Raw genomic sequence first — 17,006 nt, 5'->3', positions numbered from 1 at the left:
TCTTCAGTAGCCATAGTTTTGGTTTTGTATGTGTGTATTTATTTATTAAGTATATAGCAAGTAAAAGAATAGACAGCAGGCGGAGAGAGAAAGAGACAAAGTGAGTAGGCAGATGGAGAGAGAAAGCATAAAACCAAACTACGGTCAAATCAGGTGCTCAGAACATTCAACAGAAACCAACCGGGAAATCCTTTTAAGACAGCCAGCTAGTAGAGTTCCCAGCTTAGAGAGTCTCCTCAGGTGAGACTTCCAGGTGTAAGAACAAGCAGCAACAGCCAGGGGCAATGTCACTGCAGACACTCCCAACTTCAGCTGAACCGGTGTGGGACCTTGATGCGGTCAGCTGAGTTTTCCATAGCTGAACCTCCAGCTTCTCCTTCCTACTCTCAGTGCTTTATGTCAGGATAAACCTCGGGTGGACATGATTTATCTTCCAGCTCTTCACATGGACACAGGGTTTAGACTCAGGTTTTGCTACTCTTCCCTCCATGTTACAGAGGTAGGGGAACCAGCCCGTTCTCAGTCAAAGGCCCACGTGCTTGGGTCTGAAGTTGGGGTGGAGACAGCTTCTCAATGAGTTTGAACAGCACAGGACAGTTAACCAATTAGTGTATATATTTTTTCCATTCAATGTCACAACAGCACTGTTTGGAAAGTACTGTTAACTAAGATTTATGAGGAAGAAATTCAGACATAAGAAGTAACTTTCCCAAGATCACATGGATAAAGTATTTGTGGCTGGTATTTGAAATAGTCCAATTCTGAACCATATATATATATATACATATATATGTGTATATATGTATATGTATATGTATGTATGTATATATGTGTGTATATATACATATATACACATATATACATACATACATATATTCAGGTGTATTTGTGAGTTGACGATGTACTAAGAAAAATAGGTACACAATATTGGCAGCAGCTGAAGAAGGTAATTGTTTCTGCTGGGACTACAGATTTCAAAGGTGTGGAAATAGAGATGCTTGCAAAGAAGGAAGACGATATAATTCAAGTTGGGTTTGTTTTTTTTAATCTTGTTGATATATTACAGGGTCTTATTTGTAGCCCAACTTGACCTAGAACTACTATATAGCCCACACTAAGCTTGAACTTCTAACAATCCTCGTGCCTCAGACTCCCAAGAGCTAGGATTACAACTATTTGCTAGCAAGCCACTATATTTAAATCAGGAAGTGATTTATTATAGAATATAGAATGGTCTCAATGTTATTGGGAGAATTAAAGCCATTTTTAATTAAGCTGACATAAACAACTCTCAAAACATTCCCACAGAGGTTTGGTTACCAAAGGAGGCTCTACATCTTCTACCGTTCCTTCCGTGCTCTAGAACCAAACTTAGGCCCTCTGGAAGAGCAGCAAGTAATCTTAACCACTGGGCCCATTTCTCTAGCCCCCTAAATGCTGTATTCCCTGGAGTTAGCTAAGAGTAGTAATTCTTCTGAACGTGTTTCTAAACTGCCAGTAATGATGCTGATGAAAATTCTCTTTTTGTGAAAATTATAGAAACCTTTGGAATAACGCCTCACTAAGTAATTCCTTATTCCATATCCTCACACAAGTAAACACATCACGAATACTTTTATAGAAAAGATTGAGTTGGTATGTTTTGTTAGGAGGGTTTTTCTTTATTATGACTTAATAATAGAGAAGTACAGAGTTTTAAGCCAATATGGATTTTAAAAATAAGATTATATTTATTTACAACTAGGAAATTTTATAAGCAAATCTAAAAGAAGCTTTAGGACATCAAGTAACAAGAATAAATTACATTGGAGATTGGGGCATGCAGTTTGGTGAGTATTTTGACATGCTTTTTATTTTATTATATGGTTTAATTGTTTTAAGTACTATATCATTTGATCATCTGTATGGAATGTAGACAAGATTCCTGTTGGATAAAATAGTGTAATGTATCTGTGGTACTAGGAATTTAACCTGGGGTCTCCTGTATACTTAGTACATGAGCTACCACTGAGCTGTATCTGCCTGTAGAGTTACATAGTCTATATAATTCTCACCATAAAATTAAATTGACATATTCAGAGAAATATCTAATAGACTAGTACATTTAACACACTTTTAGTAAGGAAGAGTAGCTTACCTTTATTGGTTTAAATGTATAAATGAATACGTAGAGAACAAATAAGTTTAGCTATGTATTTCCATCTTGGCCAAAGCCTGCCGTTTTTAAATCTAGTAAGGTCCAACGCTCCCTGCCCGCAACCATTCTATGAGAAATGGGATCTGTCACTATATGACTGAGTAGCCCAGAGGAAAACAAAGCATGATGTTTTGGCTTTCTCTTGAACTCTCCAGTGGAAGAGGTGGAGGGCGGAGGAAAAGGGTGAGACCCGGACAGTTACAAGCCATAAATCATGTCTAAGGTCATTTAGAAATGATGTGGTTACATACCAGTAACCTAGATATGAAGAAGGTGAGACAGGTGAAGTAGTTAATGACTGTGAGGGACTGGTTGCACATTGAATACAATCCTGTGATGTTTTTAAGATCTGGCTATTCTGCTACATTCTCTGACAGAGAGCTACACCATATCAGCAGATTCCTAGAAGGCTGCTCTCCCACCAGGATTTTTGTTGTAGCAGTCTTTTTGTGTGCTATTTTTCCCACAAGATGCTAATTCCTTGAAGGTAGACTGTGCCGTAATTATTTTTGTATCCACAGTGTGTGGCATGTAAGAGGTGCTTAGTGGTGAATGACTGCTTACAGTACTAATAGCAAAGCTAGGTGATAGTGTAAGGCTTCTCTAAAAGCATATAGTGTGCATCACCAGTTCTGAAATTCACTAACACGTTTATGTTCCTCATCCAGTAACATGCAATCGTAGTCTCCAAAAGAAAGACCCCTCATCTAAAGACACCTTTGCATCAGAGATTTATCATGACCTTCTCCTATGAGCAGTATTACTTCCGTTACTGAAAACTGTTTTCGGACCTGAGGAATAGAACTTAACCCTGTTACTAGTCTGTTCAGTTCACCACAACGGGAAGGCAGAGTTGAAGTTCTGGGCACAACAACCAAGACTTCATGCACCTTGATTCTTTGACTGGTGTAGACATTTCACAGGCCTCAGCAAGGATGTGATTTGCAGTACTCCTCAAATTTTGGCTGAAGGATTCTACAATATTTTTCTGCTATGGATATAGTTGGGTTTTTATTTGTTTGTTTTGTTTTGTTTTGTTTTACAGTTTGGGGTCCCACCACCCAACTCCCAAATAAACACACGGAAACTTATTCTTACTTAAGAATGCCGGCCTTAGCTTGTCTTGTTTCTAGCCAGCTTTTCTAACTTATCTTACATTGTCCTGTTTCTCTGTAACTACATTTTGCCTCTGAACCTTTTACCTTTCTTCATTCTGTATAACTTTCTTTCTTACTCCATGGCTGGCTGGGTGGCTGGGTGGTTTGCCCCTGGCGTCCTCCTCTCCTTTTCACACTCCCTGCTTTCTTTTTTTCACCTAGTTTTCTCCTATTTATTCTTTCTGCATGCCAGCCTCACCTGTTCCTTTCCTGCCTAGTTATTGACTGTTTGGTTCTGTATTAGACCATGAGGTGTTTGAGGCAGGCAAAGTAACACAGCTTTACAGAGTTAAACAAATGCAACATAAAAGAATGCAACACATCTTTGCATCATTAAATATTCCACAACATAAAGGAATGTAACATATCTTAAACTAATATTCCACAACATAGGAATACTGTAATTAATGATCTGTCAGCATTCCATTATAGCCATCATTGTAGAAGAATTAAAATTTTCTTCCAGCTATGCCATTTGGAAGTTGGCACATGGCTTCTGTGCACAGAATTAGTTTTTCAACACGTATCAGACTGAATGGAATAATTTTTACTTTTCTCACCTTCCTTTTAGTATACCACCGAAATCTCGAGGTGATTTCTCCCAGAGTCCAGAAAAGACGCGAACAGGCAGCTAGGATTCTAATCTTAGGGATATCATGAAATCTATGCACACTGTGCTCTTTCAGTCCATTCACTGTGTAAGCTAATTCTCTGCCTCTGATCTCTGCTGTTCTCTCTTTGTTCTACCTTAGTTCTCTAAATCTACAGCTTCTTTTTCAGCTCTCATTCGTAGCTCTTCTCTAGCCTGATTCCTCAGTATTTCTAACCAGAGACTCCTTGCAATCCTGAGAAGTTTGAAAACCCTCAAGGTCATAGCACATTCCTAGAATAGATGATAAGGAGCAGAGCCATTACTATAGTAACACAAGGCTCCAAGGTCTCAGGACCAGAGGGAAGGGGCGCAGTGCCCAGTGCCACGAACTCTGAGACATAGCTTTTTATCAGCAGACTTGGCAAGGGAAGAATTGGCAGGCTTTTCTTAGGGTGTTTTGTGTTAGTAACCTTAGTAAGATACCTGCAACTCTGACCTTGATCATAACTGTGAAGTTTTATTAAACTTATGATCTATACACAAAGACCTTTAGTCTAATTGGAACTTGCTCTGAGGTAAAAAATGAGCTAAATGTGTGCAGTTTGTATTAGACTGAGGAGAGATTATTATTTTCTGTGTTAGTCTGAGCAAAAGGAGCAAAGCAGGCTTTGAGTGTCCACAGTCTCATGGGACAATGGATCTGGCCATGAAGCATATCCTAGTATATTTTCTATACAATTTCTATAATCAAAATTATACAGCTAAATGAAAAGTCATCTTTCTGACCACCCACATATATATGTGCCCATAATATTGAGATGTAACTATGAGATTAAATATATACACTACATGAAAATGCATGGTAATGGGGAGATATCATACAAGAAGTTTCCATTAAGAAACAGCCAACTCATTCAAAAGGCAATAACTCCAAAACACCTTGCATGATGGTTTCCTCCAACAGAACCCTTGGTTCTGATAGGTTGATCTTCTGAACACTAGTTGTTACTTGCTGTATACTCCCATGGCCTCTTGCTAGCAGCAGCTCTCAATAGTATACATCAGGCATCTCCATATTCTACTCCCAATACCCTGAATCATAATTACATTTGTTTTTCTTTTAAAATAAACAGAACTTTAATCAACTTTCTCAATGCTCTCTAGGATCTAGAACATTGAAAACTCTTGTGTTAAATAGCATTCTATTCTCTGCTGAAAATCTCACAGAAAAAATGACCACTGGGGCTGGAGAGAGTCATTTTATAAGATATGCCTTATATATAGCAGTAATTTTCAGTTTATAATTGAGAAGTTCATCTTTTATAGAATTATTCCTGTTTCTCACCATGACTGTTCTATTATTTTATTATATAAGTTTTCGTTTACTCATTATCTTGATAGGTCTGCTGGGGACTGGTTTCCAGCTATTTGGCTATGAAGAAAAACTCCAATCCAATCCTTTACAGCATCTCTTTGATGTGAGTTGATAAGACAACATTAAAAAAAATGCTTTAACATTTTTTTTAGAATACTGTACAAAAACTTTTTAAAGGATATACTTTTAATTAATGAGGGTCCAAGCCCTGGTTGATTTCAGTTCCATGTCCAAGTGTTTGTTTTGTTTTGTTTGAATTTCTGTTTTACTTGGTTTTCAGCCAGTATTTCCTCAGCTGTATAGAGTCGTCTTAGAAGTAAGGCATAGGGTCTGCTCAGGCAGTGCACATTTGCAATCCTGGTACTCAGGAGGCCAGCCTGTGCTACGTAGTCAAAACAAACCATCGAAGCAGCCGTAAAACTCCCATAGGCTGCTGGCTAAGAAAGACACTGAGGAATTTCTCTGTGTTCTGTCAGTTTATATATCTCATCCTACTTCCTGGTAGTCAGATCACTATGACTCACTAAGACTTGTAAATGTTTACTGTATACTTGTTTGCCCTTTATTTTCTCATTGTACAAGAAAACCACTCTATAAATTTTACTCTGGATTTTTATGAGTCTGTTTTTTCCTTAATCATTCAGTTCTTCCTGAGGTTGGCCCAGTGTGAAGGCCCTGCTTTCTTCATTTGGTCCTTTGGGCAGTTTTGTTCTCTATCTCCCAGATCTCTACAGATGTTCTGTCTCTATAAGGAATTATACTTTCCAAAATAATGTTCTACTTCCCTTGCCAAAGAAATCAGAGAGGACATTTTATCATTTCCTTTTTGGCTTGTTTTTTCTCTTGAAGCCAGCTATGTAGTAAAGTAAAATTCTCTGTTTCTTCTAGAGTTTATACCTGCACCACACTTTCTTTCTTCTTTTTATTTCTATTACTTTTAGTTCTGTGTATGTACATGTGGGTATGTTCACATGAATGCAGATGCCCTTGGAGGCCTTAGATTCCTTATAAGGTAGAGTTAAAAGTAAGTTTGAGCCAACTTATGTGAGTGCTAGGAACTGATCACAGGTCCTCTGGCAGAGCAGCAAGTGCTTTGAACCCACTGAGCCATCTCTCCAGTTCTGTATCATACATTCAAGTCTTCCATTTTGATTTCTGCTAAAACTTAGTCTTTTCCATTATGAGTATAACTGACAGATAAGAGCTTAAAAATTAAGCCCACTTTACCATTACCAATAAATAAAATATTCCCTCTCACTCTCTATAGTTATTTCCTGTATTATATTTTTATACTTTAGAAAAATGGCGTTTTTTACCACAATTTTAGCAAATTGTTCCCAGACCCAGGCCTGTTGTCTTTAGTCCACATTGGTCTCTGATATACACAGTATTCCCACCAACTCTGGGAGACATGCAGCTCTCTTTATGTTGCAGACATCACCTGGGTGCTTCCAGGCCTAGAAGAAATAGAGGAACACCACCGTCCTGTGTAGGCTCACTAGGAGTAGTGTCTTCTGAGGCTTTGCTACCACTTTGTGGACTCCTCAGATGCTGCTGTTCATGGCAGTGCTCTCATGAATTTAGGCAATTCTCCTTCCCTCTACCCAGGTCTTCTTCCAGAAAGTGCATGCCTTTCTACCCACCTGCAGCTTTTCTGATACAATACTGCAGTACATAACCTAAGACTAGGGACCTCTCCTAAGGACAAGGTGTACATAATGTACCTGACCTCACTGAATTGTGCAAACCATACTATTTTCAACATAAACTAGTGCACACCATTCTTCAAAAGTTAGTATCATCCTTGAATGAGATTCAGAGGCTAGGGAAATCACTCAGTGGTAGAGCACTAGCTTAGCAATCACAAGACTGGGTTCAAGTCCCAGTTCTTGGAGAAAAGGCTTTTACCAGGCACCATGGTACATGCCCGTAATTCTAGAACTTGGGGAGTAGAGGCAGAAGGATAAGGAGTTCAGGGTATATTCCCTAGTTTCTACGACACAAAACAGAAAGAGATGTTTTAGTTGTATTACATGGCATATAAAAATAAGAGAAACCACAGGTAGGTTTCTCCCAGGGAGGTGTGCGGAGGAGTCTTTCTCAGCATTTCTCAGTATTTGTTCACAACACGTTCTTTCAGAAGACCTTAGAGGCTTCTTTAGTGAGTCACATTTTGCCACATAAAGCAAGACTTTAACAGTACAAAAATTGAAATAATTTCTTCTTTTTTATCAGACCATAATGAAATAAAGCTAGACAACAATAACAATGGAAACTTCAAAGTACATATAATACAATCCTTAGAGAAATTTGGAGGGTTTTTTAACTTTCCAGTTTGCTAATAATGGAAATCATGAGTACTATTGTGACAAAGGTTAACATTAATTAATATTATTAATCCTTACAATTTTCAAATGACTAATGGTGGATACGGGAAAACGCTTAAAACTGTATTAGAAGTGAGCCCTTAGTAAGCCATTAACCCTGTACCTTTCCAGTTGGATACAGAACTAAACCAGCCAAGTTGGATATTGCTAAAAACCCATAAAATACCTGTTCCACATAATGCCTAAGAGTCCAAGTTGGAATGTAGTTAAGCTGTCTAAAAAGTATTTCTGTTTGCAATCATCACCTGTTTTGGTAGACTTAATTGTATAAATTTAGAGAATAGCCTTAAATTTTTTCTTTAGCTCCTGAACTACATCTGAAAAGAGTGGGCTGGGAACTAGTCAGGTGTAGGTGGAGAAAGGCTTTAAAATCCCCACCCCTTGATGCTCAGCTGTTTGCTAATAAGAAGTTGAGGGATCAGGGAGTCATTGCCCTCAGTTCTGTACCTGCTGCTGACCACCAGAGTTTGCTCATTCCAATCCAGTGGTCACTTAGATGACCGACCCTGTTTAAACTAAATGGGTCACAACACCAAATAGAAGTCATGGATCTGGGAAAGGGACAAATAGAGGGAATGGAGGTTGGTAATGGTGAGTGGAGGGAGGCACAATTGGAATGCATTAGGACATGTGAAACTATCAAAGAACAAACAATAAAAATCACTTTTAAGTAGCCGTTAAATCTTCCATTTTCTTTTTTGGCTGGATTAAGCCATGCTACTTTGATCAGCCTTTCTCAGTGAAGTTTCAAGAATGTTAAATTGCCATTTTACCAAAGACACCAAACTATCTGCTTAGTGAAAGAAGAAAAAGAAATCACTCTGCTGTGTGACCACTCAGTTAACTTTCCACATGGACTCTTGGAACTGTGTATGGGGATAACAGTGTATAGTAATATATTTAATGTCCTTTTAGGTTTATGTACAAGTTAATAAAGAAGCTACAGATGATAAAAATATAGCAAAATTGGCACACGAATTCTTCCATCGACTAGAACTGGGTGACATGCAGGCACTTTCACTGTGGCAAAGATTTCGGGACTTGAGCATTGAAGAATACGTTCAGATTTACAAGGTACCCTAGAATCTCTTGTGTTCCCTTCGCTGGGCGTCTTTGCTGGTACTGTTGCTGGTGACTACCTCCTGCTTAAGCTCTTGTATAAGAGAAGATTTCTAGTTTAGTTGAAAATTCAGCCAAATGGTGTTTTTGGAGGAGAGAGCTAAAATACAAAATAACCCAGATACTCTGGTCCTTATTCTGTCAAGAAACCTAATTTGTGAGCTCGTACTGGGTGGTGGAAGAGATGGCACTGTAGTGGTGGGAGGGAGGGAGCAAGGAAGAGCGGTATGAAAGGAGAGCTGCAGGGCTGGACCAGAGCATGATGGAGCATGATGGAGGCCTTTCCAGGGCTGCACAGTGTAGTGCGGACTTCTGGTCTCACAAGCATCCACAGTTGCCCTTGGCTGCATGGATACCTGAAGTGTGATGAGGAACTGTAAATGTCTAGTGCTGTCTAAATTCTAAAGCCATAAATCCCTGTGATTGCTATAGGGAACAGCACATACATTGTGAGGACCTGGACAATGGTGGGATGAGTCATTAGAAAGCTTAAGCTTTATTTTTCCATCTTTGTGGTAGATGGTAAGACATCTTTAGTTTCGTCTTAGTGTAAAAAATTAAATAAACATTTTCCCCATATTTCTGAATCCTATTAGCGCCTTGGAATATACTTCGATGAATATTCAGGAGAATCATTTTATCGTGAAAAATCTCGAGGTGTCTTAAAGTTGCTGGACAGCAAAGGACTTCTACAGAAAACAATGTATGATCAAATTACTATTCTTTCTTTCTGTCTGTCTGTCTTTGTTTTTCTTGAAGATTGTGACTCATTGTGTAGTCATGGCTGGCGTAGAACTAACTATAGACCAAGCTGGCCTGAAACTCACAGAGATCCTCCAGTTTCTGCCTCTCAGGTGTGCCACTATACCCAGCCCCAGGTTACTGTGCTTTAGTCAAGTTATGTGTGTTCTTAGACACTGATGTAATAGGGGACAAGGATGAGGTATGTAACCTTTTTGCCATGTGTACTTTCTCTTGTCAGGTACAGTGGTACAGACCTTTAATCTCAGCACTTGGGAGGCAGTGGCAGGAGAGTCTCTGTGAGTTCTATGATAGGGCCACATGGTGAAACTGTTTATCCAAAACAAAGTACTTTCTCAAACTGTGGGTGGGAAAACTTACCTTATAGTTTTTATATGCAGGAGGCTGAGGCAGGAGACTGGTGAGTTCAAGGCTGGTCTGAACTATACACCAAGTAATGAGGTCCTTTCTCATCTGCTATATATCACTATCATAGCCAAAATTTCATATTCATAGGAGAAAGGATGGCACCTGTTATAACAGGTAACTCTTATAACAATATAAAAACAATGTGGCCTGACTCTGGTTCCATAAATTAATAATCTAAAAAAAAGGAAATAGAACATACTTTTGTGGCTTAACCTCATCTTTTGAGAAAAATAAAATAAAGCAGCTACCCGTTTCAGAAAATATTTAAGTCAACTTATGAAAATAAGTGTGAAGCCAGAGATAATGGTAGTACATCCCTATTGACATTGTTGCCTTCTATATAGTAGAAATCTTTCCTTTTTGAGAAACTTGACAAACAGTAAGTTTTGCATTTTCATGTTATTTTATCTTGATGTTTTGATACATGTGCTCATTATGGAGTGTCTAAGTCAAGCGCATTAGTACACTTAGCTGTGGTGAGAATGAACTATGTACACGTCACCTCACATACTCAGCTGTGATATGAACATTAAATTGTAATTGATGCCATCTGGTATAGTAGATTTCTAGAACTTACCCTTTCTTTCCAATGGCAACTTTGTACTCTTTAACATCTTCCCCCTCCTACTATGGTAACTTAACTATTCTCCTCCTAAATTCCATTTGTGACGTCATACAATTTTTGTTTTCTTTTGTGCCTGACCTATTTTTCTGAGCAGAATGTCCTCCAGATTCATTTGTGTTTCACAAATATATTTCATTTTTAAGACCTGAGTAGTGCTATTTCTTGTTATTACATCTTTAAAATCTATTAACAGATGGACACTGAGGTTGATTTCATGTCTTGACTATTGTAGATAATGCTACAATGGACATGGCAGTGTAGTATCTTTTCAACATAATAATTTTAATTCCTTTGGATACATATCCAGAAATAGAATTTCTGGATTAAAGAATAATTCTGTATTTTAATATTTTCAAGAACCTCTTTCTTACTCTCTATAATGTCTATACTAACTTACATTCCTACCAGTGGTACATAAGGATCCCTTTTCTCCACATCCTTGCCAGTACTTGCCATCCTCATTTTTGTTTATTTGTTGAAATAAAAGGCATTCTAACACAAATGAGGAACTATCATTGTAGTTTTAATTTTCACCATGTCCTCTAACTTCCTGGTTTTGACATTTGTTGATTATAGCTTGAACTGACATTAACTATTCCATGAGCAATAAAAATAACTTCTGGTTTACCAAAAATGCTGTGGATGTTCTACCTTCAGAGTAGAATCATGACGTTCGTTGATTTAGGGTTTCTCTTTTGCATTTTCTAGAACAGGAAATGTTGTGGTAGATCTCTCTGGGACTGGTGACCTCTCTTCTGTCTGCACTGTGATGCGAAGTGATGGAACTTCTCTCTATGCAACCAGGTTGGTAGTGTCTGCGACGGCAAACGTGGGCAACATGAGACTCCATACTCTTTGTCCCAAGATTAATGTAGGATAGTCATCTTATCCTTCAAACTGTCTTTAAAAAAATCTTAGTTGCAAATTATAAATCTGTTTGCATATTTTAAGAATATTTGCTGGGTTTCTATTTATTGCCAGTTGTAATTTCCAGAAAGATTTAATATCAGAAGAGTGGGACTCTATGTTAAAATGTATTGACTATCATAAGCTATTCATAGCAGAACACATCGTTCCATTTGTAGTCCTTCATAATCATATATTAAGTGTTTTTGTAAGTACAGATTGTCAGGAAAGACATTCTAAAAAATGACCAAGTTAAGGTTCAATGGTGACCTAACCATTTTACATGCATGCCAAACTTCATTATATTATGAAAAATTAGGAAGTAGGCTTCTCCATGTCTCACCCTGTGGGAGTGAGCACTCATTATTCGTATATAAGAGTTGCACGTACTAAGCACACATGGTTTCTAGAATAAAGCTAATGGGAAGAGAAGGCAGGACAATGAAACAGCCATAGTCAACCACTTCTGCAGAAGGCCCCAGTGTGACCCAGGCCTGAGTTGTAAGTAAGTCATAAACCACTCTATACGTTGGTTTGTTGCCATTGTGGCACTGGGAACTAAACCCGGGATTGTGTGTGTTAGACAAGCACTGCTCCGCTCACTGAGCATGCCAGCAGCTTTACACAAAGTACCTTTGTAACAGAGTGGCCTTTTTGCTACTGAATACCATCATTATTACAAACAACTTGAGACAACCAACTAAATTTTCTTAAAGACCCTTAGCGAACTCATCTCTTTCTATTTTAGTATTTCTCCTCATCAATTTCTTGCAATTGGGGTTAATGAGAAAAAAAAAACAGAATGTCTTAAGAGATGTGTGTGTGTGTACATACACACATGGATACACACACACATATATATATACATTAGAAAATTTCATTGTGGCAACTAATTATTGCTAGGCAAATTCAAGAGACAAAGTACTGCATCAGTGTGCAAACATTTCCATGTAGAAAAGAAGTACGTGTCTGGAAGGGTGGTGTTGAGTGCCTTTAATTCCAGCATCTCTGGAGGCAAGTACAGGAGTTATCCTTGAGTGCAAGAACCTCCTGGCCTACACAGAGAGTTATAGTTCAGCCAGTGCTACTTAGTGAGGCCTTGGCCTAAAAGTAAACAAATAAATAAATAAATGGATAAAAAGTAAATAACTATTTTTTTTTTTTACTGAAGTGTGAATACATATTCCATGCGGTGCCTGGATCATGAGATGGACCCAGATCATATTTTGATCATTTACAACACTTCAATGGATGTTTAAAAAATAATGTTTGTTGGGCAGTGGTGGCACATACCTTTAATCCCTGCACTCGGGAGGCAGAGCTAGGCCAGGTTTGAGGCCAGCCTGGGCTACAGAATGAGATCCAGGACAGGCACCAAAACTACACCTGTCTCAAAAAAACAGAAAAAAAAGTTTGTCTTCTCATTTTTTTCAACTTCAATTATGTTAATAACCTTGAATGTTACTTTTTAATGTGTGTATATGGGTGTATCTGTGAGTGTGTATACATGTGAGTCCAGGTGCCCTGGGGTCTAGAAGAGTCTGTTGGATCCTCTGGAGCTGTAGTTATAGGCAGGTATGAGCTGCCTTTCATGTGCTGGGAACTGCACTTGGGTCCTGTACAAGAATAGTATGTGTGCTCTTAACCACTGAGCCATACAAGGGCTTAAGAGCTCTTTTGAATGCAGTAGAAGTAACTGCTTTTAAGAGACCCAATATTTTGAAAGTTTGCTAATACAGATCAGGGTGGAAACTCCTTCTTTGGCTCTTTTGTCGTCTATATTATAATTGTGTTCCTAGAGAAAATATATCATAGAAAAGTAACAGCTATATGGTTCTTTTCAGTAAAGGCTTAGTTAATTATAAAACACTGTAAGATACTTTTTAATGGGGTTGGAGAGATGGCTCAGCAGTTAGGAACACTAACTACTACTCTTCCAGAGGACACAGGTTCAATTCCCAGCACCCACATGGCAGCTAACAACTGTCTGTAACTCCAAGATCTGACACCCTCACACAGACTTAATGCAGGCAAAACACCAGTGTACATAAAATAAGAATGAATAAATTATTTTTTAAAAATATTTTTTAAAAAAGAAAAGATATGGGTTGGGGATGTAGCTCAGTGGTTGAGCACTTGCCTAGCAAGCGCAAGACCCTGGGTTCGATCCTCAGCTCAAAAAAAAAAAAAAGATACTTTTTAATGATTACTTGCTTTTGTTTATTTTTAGTTGTTTTTTAATTACACTTTCCAGGGCATTCTAGTTTTTTGGTTTTTTGTTTTGTTTTTTTTTTAACAAACCTAATTTTGTTATTATTTCTTATCAAAGTGTACTGGGACTCTGCAATGATGATCCACATACTCCAGGCTACAGAGTAATACAGTTTTTAAATAGAATTGTCTCCCTGTTATTAAGTAAGTCAAAATCGTTATAACCCCCCCTTTTTTTTCCAGGGATCTTGCAGCTGCTATAGATCGCATGGACAAGTATAATTTTGATACAATGATTTATGTGGTAAGTAACCACAGTAAAAAACAAAAGATTATGAATCCTACCTCATGGAAACTAGAGAGAGACAGAAATAGGAAACCAGGGTCAGAGAGATGGCTCAGTGGATAAGGTGCTTGCGTTTTAAGGCTGATGATGTCAGTTCGGTTCCTGAAACCCAGGGAGTGATGAATCAACTCTACATAATTGTCCTCTGACCTCCACATGTGCATCACAGCCTGAATGCCTGTGTACACATGTCCCCACACACATCAGCAAAAAGAAAAAAGGAAACTGGAAAACTTTGGCAAAAACAATTTTGTCAAACTACAAAAAATAAATTAAATACGAAGTTGATTAAGGTTGTGACTTCTTTTTAAATTTATTTTTATAAGACCCAAAAATCAAGTTTACTTGCTTCATAGTGAAAAAAAAAATTATCAAGTCAAGAAGTTGGTTATATGAAATTATTATATATGAGTTACTATAAGGTAGTTGCATTTGTCCTGTTGGTGCATTTTTAAAAATTATTTTTAATTTGTTTTTGAGGGGAGGAGTTTATAAACCTGAAATTTTCCCCTTCTGTTTAAAGTTGCATCAAGGGAATGGAGAAACATCAGGCACTGCCCACGTCTGTACAAACATATATGCATGTAAAACACTCATACACATAACATAAATAAATCTTTCTAAATTTTTAAATAAAAATTTAAAACTATCAACTCATTCTGTTATAGTGTTAATATGTAAGCTTTATTGCTATAAATAAAATAAAGTGTTAGATTATGTTTTAAAAAAACATTTTGGGCGGTAGTGGCACACACCTTTAATCTCAGCACTCACAGGGCAGAGGCAGGCAGATCTCTGTGAGTTTGAGGCCAGCCTTGTCTACAGAGTGAGTTCCAGAACAGTCAGAGCTATACAGAGAAACCCTGTCTCCACAGAAAGAGAGGGGGGTGGGGTGGGGGAGACACTTAAAATCTTGTAATGCCTTAAGACAAGAAATTTCAAACTAGCAGTAGCTCTGAGTACCCTTTACCCTGCTCCTTTCTACAGACACATGAAGTTACTTTGTCAAAATCATATTGACATTTATAGAAACATTCAAATCTCATCAGTGTTTCCATGCATTCCTGTGTAGGCAGGTTTTATGGAACAGTATCCCATGTATAGATCTGTGTAACCACCACCACCACCACATTCAGAATCTGTTTCATCACGGAGCAGACTCCCTGATGATCCACCACTTATCACAGTTCCCGCCAACCCTTGCCTTGATCTTCATTAGAGATGTCACTTTGAGAGTGGTGTGTAAATGGCATCATACAGTATGTAACTTTCTGAGGTTTGTTTTGCTCCCAGCTTAGTGATTGCCCCGAGACCTATTTAAGCCAGTATATCACAGTGTGATCCTTTTATTGCTGACTAGTGCCCCAGTCTCTTCTTTGCCTGCCTGCCTGCCTTTCTATAACCAAGAGGGTCCCGCCATCTTGTTCAGCTCCACTTTGGCCTTCTGGAAATAGAGATCATAACATCTGAGAGAAGGAAATGAAATAGAACATTCTGATTTTTTTTCATGTTTTCTACTGTTTTAAGGTGCTGCAGCTCTTATTTTCCCATCAACCTAAATACTCTTGTCGTGTATGTGTCTTATTTACGTGTATAAGACAAAGAAAATGAATAAATACGTGTATGCATGGTGCATAGGTCCCCACAAGTTAGAAGAGGGCATCACATCCCCTGGACCTGGAGTTGTGAACCACCACCCAGTGTAGGTGTGAGAACCAAACTTGGGTCCTCTGGAAAGAGCAGCCAGTAAATACCCTTAATCACTGAGCCATTCTCCAGCCGCTAGTTTATTTAAGACATTGACAGTGACTTTAGTCTAACAAAACTCTAATGTTTATTTGATTTAGGACCAGCTTATTTTTATTCAAACTTGGTTTTGTTTTGTTTTGTTTAAATTCTAAAAAAATTCCCCAAGGCGGACAAAGGGCAAAAAAGGCATTTTCAGCAAGTGTTCCAAATACTGAAGATCATGGGATATGACTGGGCAGAAAGGTAGGCTCCATGTTGCTCCTTGTTGCCTGATCATGGTCACTTCTTTCAGCTAAGCCTCAGAACATAACTACAGTAATTTATGTTCAGTTCTCTTCTCAGGATGTTGGTATGAAAAGACAGGTTGATTTTGTATTAATTTATGTCCTAGGAAATGTCTGCTATCAGTGTTTTGGTTTTCAGTTATTAATATCCATTTCCTCTTCCTCATATAGACAACTAGTAATTTAATCACAAACTAGTGATTATGTCAGTAAAGTGAAATTTAAGTTGACTGCAAAAAACCACATCTTATTTTTTTTTTTATTCTCCATAGTTTGGTTATACATAATGATACCTTAATACATGTATATGTTGAATTCTTATCATATTCACATTGTTCCCCTCTTCTTCCACTCCCACTGACCCCCTTCCTGATGAGTCCCCCTTTCTGTTTATTTATTTTTTGATTGATTGATTTTTTTAATTTATGGGCCAGTGATTTGTTAGAGTTGCTTAAAGAATATGGGTGAGGTGTTATTGATAGAAGCATGGACGACTTTCTTGGGGCAGCAGTACAGACAAAAAATGTCTCTCCCTTCACCATCAACTATTAACTTCCAGTATGTCCTCAGGGAGGGGTAGGACCTCATGAGCCCCTCCCCACCCCTCCCCACTCCTCCCCACTTCTCCCCACTCCATTAGGGAATGTTCTGTGGGGCTGGTCTTGGGCAGGTTCATAGTTCATTGATGTATTGTCCCTGGCAATGTAGAAGATGTCATTCCACAGCACTCTCCTACTTCCTCCAATTCTTCTATTCTTTCCCCCTCCTTCCGCAGTGTTCCCTGAACCTTGGAGGGGGTGGAGTGATTTAGGGGTCACATTGAGGGCTCAGCATTCAACAATCACTCTGTAGTTAGACTTTGCAGGAACTGTCGCCCACTGGATAAGA

The 17,006-nt window shown here is 38.3% G+C and overlaps 1 protein-coding gene across 1 annotated transcript; it reads left to right on the top strand.

Moving 5' to 3' along the window:
• Positions 1-1,761: 1,761 nt before the first annotated feature.
• On the top strand, positions 1,762-16,810 carry LOC118575211 (probable arginine--tRNA ligase, mitochondrial). The gene is made up of 7 exons (XM_036175856.1): positions 1,762-1,829; positions 5,348-5,424; positions 8,624-8,782; positions 9,424-9,530; positions 11,331-11,426; positions 13,983-14,043; positions 16,001-16,810. Exons 1-7 carry the CDS (start codon positions 1,820-1,822, stop codon positions 16,079-16,081), a joined length of 591 nt encoding a protein of 196 aa, XP_036031749.1. The 5' UTR covers positions 1,762-1,819; the 3' UTR covers positions 16,082-16,810.
• The last annotated feature ends 196 nt before the right edge of the window (positions 16,811-17,006 follow it).

Source organism: Onychomys torridus, unplaced genomic scaffold, assembly GCF_903995425.1.
Source record: "Onychomys torridus unplaced genomic scaffold, mOncTor1.1, whole genome shotgun sequence".
Lineage (NCBI taxonomy): Eukaryota > Metazoa > Chordata > Mammalia > Rodentia > Cricetidae > Onychomys > Onychomys torridus.
Note: the sequence above shows the minus strand (reverse complement) of the source record. Positions and strands in the feature narration are given on the sequence as shown.

What these genes read in the sequence shown, in the direction of transcription:
- LOC118575211 (XM_036175856.1), top strand. An exon ending in CTTTACAGCATCTCTTTGAT is followed by an intron (nt 5,425 to 8,623) that starts GTGAGTTGATAA and finishes ATGTCCTTTTAG; the next exon opens with GTTTATGTACAAGTTAATAA. An exon ending in ACTTCTCTCTATGCAACCAG is followed by an intron (nt 11,427 to 13,982) that starts GTTGGTAGTGTC and finishes TTTTTTTTCCAG; the next exon opens with GGATCTTGCAGCTGCTATAG.